Below are 10142 nucleotides of genomic sequence, written 5' to 3' on the forward strand. Positions count from 1 at the left end.
CGCAAGAGAGTGTAAAAGAGAGTATAAAATGCCATCAATCTCTTTAGAATGACACATTTTCTCTCGCCACGATCATCCAAGCAGTTTAAGCCCAAACAAGAGAAACTAAAGCCAGGTTCTCATAAAGCACAATCAGAACTCACCATAAAGCCAAAACCAGTTCCTTAAGCCAAAACCAGTTCCTTAAAGTTCCAATGAGAAGCTTAAATGTGTTAAGATAATACTTTTAACCAAAGCAAAAGCCAAGCTTCAATAAAACCAACACCCAAATCTTCCCAAAATAAGAAATCGAGCCACCAAAACAAGAAAAAGGAAGAACCCCCAATAGGCAAAAACTGAGATTCAACACAAAATCAAAGTCAAACCAAGTTTTTCACCAAATTTCAGACTAGTTAAAGACCAAACCGAGTCAAGCAAGGCCAAAACCCGAACCCAGCAAAGGCTTAAAAGTCCAACTGCAATTGAGATTTAAAAGTTTGGCCACAATGAGGGTTAGAAAAATATTCCCATGTCTGTAAGGTATTCAACCTAGAACTATCACATGCTTTTAGTGAAAGTGAATGAAATTTTCACAATACATAGACTAACATGCTCATGAGAGGGGCCAAATTATTTCGAGGTCATCCTTTTAATTGTTTCTAATGTAAATATGCCTCAGAAAGTAGGAAACATGCCATGACTTCAGCACTTTAGATAAGCAAAGTAAAAGAAATAATTAGTAGCATGCCACATTGCTTAACCAAATCTAAATTCTAGCACCACACTACAAGATCATTATCAGAGGCTCGGCAAGGCTGTAACTGAGAGCCAGTAAAGAACAGAGAAAGGGAGGGAGAAGGAAATACACACCCTCAAGCTTTTAAATGACATTCCCACATAACAAACGTATAAAGAATAAGTTAAAACATGTTTAGGAATGAGGCAAATAGTAATCTTCCTATTCTAGCATGCTAACGGGGCTCGGCAGAGAGCAGAGCAGAGAGCAGAGGAGTCAAGTACAGGCAAGGCACAAAGCAGGGCCGAAAACAGGTAAAGCGCAGGGCAGGGCCGAAAACAGGTAAAGCATAGGGCAGGGCCGAAAACAGAAAGATGTTCTCTAATGTACATCTTTAATGTGAAATCACAGAAAGACGTTCTCTAGCCAAACTTTCCTCCCAACAGTGAGAAGAACCCAATTGAAGCACTAGAAACTTAAAAAAAAAGAATAAGGAAGAAGAGTGACGGAGAAAATTTCTCCCCATAACAAATTTTCGGCCCCTTGAAGCTTCACAGAGGAGCTCTGATATACGCTAACGGAAGAAGAAGCAAATGATTGAAAAAAAAAAACCGCAAAGATCGAGTGCAGGGGGCTCGGCCATACTGTTTGCGGCTCGAGGAGCCAACGAATGATGAGGCGGGATGGGCGACTGCGAGAGAGGGGAGCGCGGGAACCTTTGTTCCAATGTCTCGAGCTCATGGGGTCACGTGAGGGACCAAGGCTTAGGGCAGAGGCATGAGCGAGAGGCAGCCGGGAGAGGGGAAATGAAATTAAGATTAGGTTTATAAGTTTTATTTACAATAAATAATAATAAAATATTATTTATTATTATAAATAATACTTAAACACCTCTCCTTCTCCAGAAATGCCCTCGCGACGAAACAAACGTATCTCCTACGCAAAATCGACGTTCCGGACACGTCGGTGCAGTCCGTTTCGTCATCCGGAGTCGTCTCCGGGCAACCTCGTCAACGATTGGGACAAAAACGCGTCGCGGTCCGAATCCTATCAAAATTTTGGCTCGAATTCGATTAAACAGGACGGCGAAGAGCGCAGCGGCGCCAAATCAACGAGTAGAGTCAATCCTAAGGCCAACAGTCCTATAGGAATGCTCCCTGAGTTCCTTCGGAGTAGTCTTACCTGCTAAGCAACAGCGGTCAAGACTAGTACATGGAACGTCAAGTCGAGCGAAGAAAAGTCTAGAATTACTAACGGGGAATGCTCCTTCACTAGTTTTCTACTAACGGGGAGGGTTCCTTCACTAGTTTTCTAGGAGTAGTCGACAGAAAGGTCCTACGGCTAGATCCTAGGCTACTGGGGAGGGGAAAACTACACCTCGACCGAAAGCGAGGTCAACAGAGGGTTCGTTTAAGATTGAAAATGAAAGCAATTTAAGTTTATTTGGAGTTTTGTTAAATTTGAATAGATTTATGGTTATAATAACTTTATGTGCGTGGTTGAAGCTATTCCATGGCTGAATACTGAAGATATATGAGCTCTATAGAATATTTTATAATAGAGAAATTGATGGTCTATTTAATGTGAAAATAATATGTACATATTCATTGGTATAATTCATTAAACTCAAAACAAAGAACAAAGCCAACAATTTATTCTGGTTGGTTTGGCTATTAGATACCTTGAACAACCATGTTTTGTTTTGTTAATTGTTTTCTAGCAAGAGTTAGGTGCAACATAAGAATGAATGCGTGTGCTGGGTGAAAACCCAATGATTTTCCCAATATTAGAGTGTTTTCTACAGATTAGCCAACTAAAAAACCTCTATTGGTCAACCATAATATTTTGGTCAACGAAATTAAAAAAAAGTTGCCTGCAGTCCCGTGGAACAGGATTACTCCTGAGATCCTACTGAAGGATCTAACTACGATTCTTCCAAAGGGTTCAACCAAAATTCAAACAGCCAATGTGCTAGAATGGGCTTTGATGAAGACATGTAAAAGAAGGTTCGACGCTTATGGTGGTTAGGGAAATGATATGAAAAAGGAAGAATAAAATTTTCTGTGGAAAAGAATTAATTAATAGTTGATCTAATTATCCTTGTTGACAAAAATATTGAATTATAAGGACTTCAATCAAAAGTGGAAAAATCATTGTATCTTTCATACCAGATGGTCAAAACAATGTCTTTTTTAGTAAAGGCAAAAAAGTAAACTAAATAGAAGATAACAGAAACTATGAAGGGGAAAAAACTTTTTTGTGACAGCATATTTTCAAGATTTCCTGTCACAATAAAGGCAATAGAACAATTTTGATTTGTGATTGAAATCAGAATATCAATATCTGCCATAACTCAGCCCCTTCTAATGCTACGGAGAACACTATCAGAGAAGCTCCTCCATCAACAGCATTACCAGAAAAGCCACAATTAATTATAGTAAACAATACTGAGACTCAAAAAATTACCATGAAACTCTTACCAGCATTTGCTGGGATGGTCCAAGGAGTAGTTGTCCATATTGCTAAGCACAGGTTTGAAAGAAATTCTTTCAAAACGTCATGAGAAATAGAAGACGTGCTAACCATCTTAAAAATAGCATAAATGCTCTTAGATACATGGCCATCCGGATACTGCAAAATAGCATCACAATAAAAGGATTATCAAGGTAACAAAAACAGCATTATATAAATTAAAGAAAGAAACAAGATTCACCTAGAAAGAGATTTGCCAATAATGACCTAAATAGAAAAGTTTACAAAATAATGACTCATATACACGACCTTAAGAGAAGAAGAGATTAGCCTAAGTGTCTAACCAGTAAAATGGTAAATCAGAGACTCGGAACTAGAATCTTCCAACAAAAGAGATGACTTCAGAATTAGAATCAAATTGCTGTATATTATACTAGTAAGAGTGTATGTGTGTGCATGTGCACTTTTAGATATTAACGCTTCAAAATACATAGTTTTTCTTCTCTTTGTTTGAATATAAATATAAAGATTTTGATTCATTGTTCATATTTTAAAAGAATGCTCTGATAACATGCAAAAAACCAATCCTTTTGTATATACAGAATTTATAACTCCACAATTAAGGAAACATTTTATTTTGATTTAAGTTAAAATATTTTTATGTATTTTATGATTGCTTTTCAAGATATTCTTTGTTGATTGGTACCTTGCATAACATTAATAACAACTTATCATAAAACACACATGTTAAAATAAAAAAATCTTATATTGAAATTCTTTTTGTTTCTATTAAAGAACATTGAAATAGAAAAACATAATGCAAATGTAGTCTAGTCTATCAAATGCTAACTTACCCTACACTAAGTAGAATAGTTCTATTCTTCAAAATTTTTCTTATAATTTTGTTATAATGAAAGTCATCAAATATTAGCAAATTAACATAATGAAAATAAAACAAATAAACAGACATGCAAGAATAAAGCAATACATATTAATAAGTATTCAATGTCAAACACTTGTTTAGTTAAATTTACAGCAATAAACACTGCATGTCAAGGGCATATATTAAAAAAATTAAATAAATGAGATTTGTACATAAAAGAAAAACTGGAGGTTAACAAAAGAGCAATACATTGATGAATAAAGAAACACAAGTTACTTAAGGTAGAGAATATTAGAGCTAACGTAAAAATTTGATATGAATTAGACATAAACCCAACAACAATAATCTCAGTTGGCCAACCAATGTAAGATTTAAGTCAGGTTTAACTTAGCTTAAGTGACTCAAAAAATAAAAATCAGTTTGAATTCGAGTCAACCAAAAAAACTTACATGTCCAATTTTTTTTTTATGGGAAACTCATGAAATTATTTTTTTTCAAAGCTATCATATCTTATTCGGATAATCATTTTCATTTTGGATAGGGTTCACACTAATTTGTCACATCCTAAATACTAATTTGTCACATCCTAAATATTTCCATGTTGTGTCAGGTTCAATTTTGGTGAAGTTTGTGTTTGGATTTTCTACCTGTTTAATAAACAGGTCGAGTTTTGGCTAAAGATATTCATGCTGGGAAAATTTTGGGCATGAATTAAACCTGGCCCATCAACCCAAATTGAAGCTCCAAACTTTGTTTGCAGGTCTCGTAAGATGATGATACTTCAAAATATTTCCATGAAAAAAAAATCAGATATCAAGAAAAAAAATTGGGATGTTTATTTGACGGAATCATAATAACGAATCATAATTTTATTACAAGAGAGATTAACTTCATTCATTATGGAAATATCATAACCTGAACATGAATTTCTATTAATTTTGTTGGACTGCAGGCTAATTTCATTCACGGTAGATACAGGGAAGATAAATCTGGGCCTTAAAAGAAAAATAGAATATAGATCGGATGGATAAATAACAAGGTTAAATTAGAAATTTCATCCAAAAAAATAAGAGTAAATCAAATTTTCACAAAATTTGGACTGTTAAATCTTTATATTTCAATTAAAGGTCAACATTTTATTTGAATGAAAGCACAAGCGGCAACATTTTGAATAGATTTTTCCCAAATAAAAGAAAAACGTGTTGGCCAAAATGAGCCATTGTTAGCTCTAAACAAGTTATTAACATATATCAATATAGCACTCTGCACGTTACTTACTGATCAAATCAATCAAATATGGCATCTTATAAGCAACTCCGAATTGTATATCAAGCACTATAAAAACTACTAATAATAACAACTCTAATAATCAATTCTGCAAAAAAACTAGAGAAATTTAAACTAGTTCATGCTGAGCAAATACAAGATATTTCAGCACATAAAGAGAGTGAGGACACTGCTTTTCTTTTATTTACTTGGCAATGGTATGACAGAAAAAATGCCCAGTGATCGGTCATATTTCAGAATTAACGAGCATCATGATCAGAAACACGCTTCACTTTAAAATTTACCTCTAGCTCTGCCTCAGCAAGCGCCGTATGGGAGGATGGGCTCCAATGGACAGGCTTCCGACCTCTATAGATGTATCCTTTAGTAGCCATCTGACCAAATACTTCTATCTAACATAGAAAACAAGTGGAAAAAACAGTGTTTTCATTTATCAAGTTTCAACCTAAATGCATAGAAAACATAAAATTGAGGAATAGGCTTCACATAAATCAAAAAAGTTCAAGTCATGAGTTGAATTACAAAAAGATCGAAAAAACTGTTGCGACAATAAGACAACGATGGACTGCTAATCTGCAATTAAAATAAAAACTCCGGGGCTTTTACATACATTACACTCAATTCTTATGTATCTACATATCTAACACCTGAACACTCATATTTACATGAATACCACTCAAATATTTAATATCACATCAAAAATGTCACCATCACTATCTTTTTAAAAGCAAAATACACATTTCATGCACACATTTATGACACCACCACCAACAACAACAACAACAAACCTTTATCCAACTAAGTGGGGTCAGCTACATGAATCCTTTTTTTTCCATTGCATCCTATTGAGTGTCATAGTTTTATTTAATTATAATAGAATAAGATCAGTTTGAATAATGTCAGTTTTTATACAATTTGCCCAAGTCTTTTTAGGTCGACATATGTCTTTCTTAACATAAATCGAGTCTAAAATATTTACTCTCCTAACAGGATCATCAGATGGTCGGTGTATAATGTGACTAAACCATCTAAAACGACTCTCTAATCTACTCCGCCACTGGAGCTACAGCAATCCAATCACGGATATATTCATTTCGCATTTTGTCTCTAAGTGTTAAGCAACTCATCCACCTAAGCATTCTCATCTAAGCAACACATAACATTGTTTTATGCTTCTCTTTTAAAGGCCAACATAAGGTTTATGACGCCAATACGTTGTAAATGTAAATATCAAACTTTGAGCTTAGATATGTAAATACATAAGAAATGTGTGGTATGTATGCAAATTTCTCAAACACAAAAGTTCTGGACGACTACTCTGTGGTTCTGGCTTGTTATATCCCATTATTAAAACGGAAACAAAACTGAACTTATTGGCCAGTTTAAGCAATATGAAATACATCTAAAGAAAGCTATAAGAGAGAAACAAACTAAAGCAATAAAAAAATAAAGAAATATCAAGCTCGTAGTTTAAGGGTGCAAGAAATTACTCCAGATCCTCGTGAATTCAGCAACGAACCTGTGCAGCTTCATATTCTGGAAAAAGTGTTAAATAAGGATCACTCCAGTCTGCCCACACCCCATAACGCTGCAAAGTCGTATTTAAAAGCTAGAGGTAAGCACTAACTAGATGAGAAAAGAACTAAAAATGTCAAGCTAAAAAGCCAAAAACACAGATCTTGTATCTAATAACCTTGAAAAAAAAAATAAAACCAGACGACTATGAGCCAACACCTTACAGGACTTTGAAACAAAGAGAAAAAAGGAATGAGACAGAAGGATGAGTTAAAACCTTAAAAGACTTCATTTGAACATCAACGGTTTCTTTTGCAAATTTGGCAGCAAGTTCCCTCAATGTTAGTGGTGTCAAGTCCTTCCGAGCAGCTTGATCCATTGACTGTAATACTGGGGTGGGTTTTGGACAAAAACATTAAATACACAAGTTAGTACAGAAACGAGGGGACCTGAAAAATAACATAATCACATGAAAAGAAGTGCTCAAATGATTATTGATCATCTCTAGTGTAGAAATTTGGAATTTAGCGGAATACTTTATTGATAAGAAAAGGGAATACAACTTAAATAAGAGAAACATGAATAACGAAATTACAGGTAAGGAAAAGATATAATTTTTAATAATTATTTGAAGATAAAAGGAAAGCATAAAATAGGAAGGGCAGTGACCCGGGAGCTTACTGCCCGCTGTACTGTAGCAGCTACAGTACCGTGGATGAGTTGAAGCATAGATGTCAATCATTTTCAACTTGGATTTGAAGTCATCATACAAAGGCCGATGAAAATCCTTTGTGAGAACATTAGTCAATTGTTCAATAGATTCAACAAAAAAAACAACAACAAAGCCTTAATCCCACAACGTAGGGTCGGCTACAGGAATCCTTTATCTCCATTGCGTCTTATTTAGTGTCATATTTTCATTTAGTTCTAATAAATTAAGATCATTTTTTTATACAATAAGTCCAAGTCTTCCTAGGTCTACCTCTTAGGTGTCCAAGTCTTCCTAGGTCTACCTCTGTCTTTCTTAACATAATTAGAATCTAAAACATCCACTCTCCGCATCGGATTTATCAGATGGTCGACGCTTAATGTGACCAAACCATCTAAGACGACTTTCGATAATTTTGTCCGTCACAGGAGCTACACCAACCTCGTCACGGATATATTCATTTCGCATTGAATCTAAAACATCTACTCTCCATTAGATTCAACAAACGAAACATAAATTTACAGGAATCAAGTTTCTCCTTAACAAAGTGACGGTCAATCTCCACATGCTCGGTACTGTAATAATTGAAATAATAATAGTAATAATAATAATACAAATTGAATGGACATAACGAATAAGTACATTTTTTGATACGCCATAACAGTGGCATGGCTATTCGATCCACACGAAACATAAGCAGTGAGAGCCGAAACGAGGAGAACGACAGAGAGAACAGAAAATGAGAAAGAAGAAATAGAAAAAGAAGGATGTGTACATCTCAGACCTTGCTACTGACGCCAGAGTCTAGCAAGAAGAAGCAAGGATCGTGCAGAAAGAAGAGGTGTGGCGCTTCCTACATGCAACGACGAAGCCACTGAGAGTGCAATGACACGAGATACAAGAAGGTCCTCCGTATGTTTAGAGCAAAGAAGGAGACATCTCGTGTGAAGGAGAACAGGAAACACTTATTTACTGTTACGGTGCAAAAGGAAGTCTCGTGCTCAAAGGAAAAAAAGAAGCCGAAGGAAGGATTGTGTGACTCTGTCGAGAGGGAGAGAAGCCGAAGCCAAAAAAGTTTCGAGTGTTGCCACCGTGTGAAGGAGAAGCGGACCCGCGTGCATGGAAGGTGGAGGTGAGCCGCAAAGAAGAAAGGAAGAAGATGAGAACACACCTTTGTGCGTAAAGTGAGAGTTGGCATTCTCCCCCAATTGAGTGGCTTGAAGCTAACGCTGATGCAGCTTTGCCACCCTCAGGGATAGTTGGGACCGGCATTGTTATTTAAGATGAAATAGAAAAGGGCCTTGTTGCAGTGGGACGGAGCTTACTGCATTGGGATAGTGCCCAAGTATCATTTCGCAATATCTGTGTCCCTTGGATGTTCGTGGCTAAGGGCATTATCATTGAAGGCGATAATGTCAACGTTCTAAACTTTTTTAGATCCATCTTGAAGAATGATACTTGTCAACACCATGAAGATCCAGATCTAGCTTTTCTTTCTAACTTTAAACAAGTCTTATTTTTTCATATTGCTCGGGTTGTAATAGAGCCACTCATTTTTGTGCTAAGCGTGCCTTTGATAGGACTTTTGTTTTAATGCATATAGACGATCATAGGGAGCTCTTTACTATACTTATAGATGATAGATCTCACTTTTGTACATCATAGGTGCATGCTTGCATATTTTTTACAAATTTTGATTCATTAATACAAAATACAACTTTAAAAAAAGGGGATATAAATACACCTTACATGAGTTCTCAAAGACGAAAAACATGAAAAGGAAATTAAAGAAAAGAAAAGAAAATAATTCCTAATAATTACTTGGAGATAAAAGGAAAACAAAAAATAGGAAGGGCAGCAAATAGGAAAACATAAGATAGGAAGGGCAATAAATCAAATCCTTCTAATGTCTGGTATGCATAGAATCTACATCAAAAATAAATATAAGCTGTTTATTCAAAGCCAAAGCGCCAAATCGAATTGAAAAAGGGATAAAGCCCAACCATTAAGAAACAGCATGAAAAGTGAAGGAGTTAATATAAACAAGAAGAACTAGAAAGCAAAAAATGTAAAGCATCATCCCTCGAACAAAAATAACATGAGCAATGTCGGCGCTTAAAAGGGGGAAAAGAGAGTTTTTTAAATGTTTGGGGGTCGCCCGTAAGAAGCTGTCGGTCGCCGGAATCGAAATCCCGTCGCCCGCTTCGGAAGGACTTTTTAATATACGTATATATATATAATTTTAGAAAAATATGAAATCAAACTGACCTCATATTTTCCATAGTTTAAATGAAAGAGCACTCAACCTCAAATCATGTATCTACCCCAAGGGATAAACACAAGACTTGAGGGTGAGGCTCGATCAAATAAACTAAGAAAGATATGACATCCGTTTGGGTCTGCGAAACCGTTTTATTTGCCGACAAGTTCCCCTATTTAATACAAAAAATTAAATAGGGTTTATTTTAAGCTGGGTTCGGAAAAGCTCCCTATAAGGGCAAACCCCTATAGTTAATTACATCTTAAATGACCGAAGTCACCTAAGAAAACTCTCGATAAAA

At 35.6% G+C, this 10142-nt stretch overlaps 1 protein-coding gene across 2 annotated transcripts in view; it reads right to left on the reverse strand.

The window, feature by feature from the left end:
- LOC110030757 (isoleucine--tRNA ligase, chloroplastic/mitochondrial) overlaps window positions 1-10142 on the reverse strand; it is a 78772-nt gene that overhangs the window by 55725 nt on the left and 12905 nt on the right. For both annotated transcript variants that reach the window (XM_020733649.1, XM_020733648.1), the window contains exons 6-9: window positions 7150-7262; window positions 6877-6945; window positions 5642-5749; window positions 3196-3346 (exon numbers count right to left, since the gene is read on the reverse strand). In XM_020733649.1, the coding sequence (XP_020589308.1) occupies window positions 3196-3346; window positions 5642-5749; window positions 6877-6945; window positions 7150-7262 (441 nt within the window). The remainder of the gene's footprint in view (window positions 1-3195; window positions 3347-5641; window positions 5750-6876; window positions 6946-7149; window positions 7263-10142) is intronic.

The sequence above is a fragment of the Phalaenopsis equestris genome, unplaced genomic scaffold, assembly GCF_001263595.1.
Source record: "Phalaenopsis equestris unplaced genomic scaffold, ASM126359v1 Scaffold000760, whole genome shotgun sequence".
Lineage (NCBI taxonomy): Eukaryota > Viridiplantae > Streptophyta > Magnoliopsida > Asparagales > Orchidaceae > Phalaenopsis > Phalaenopsis equestris.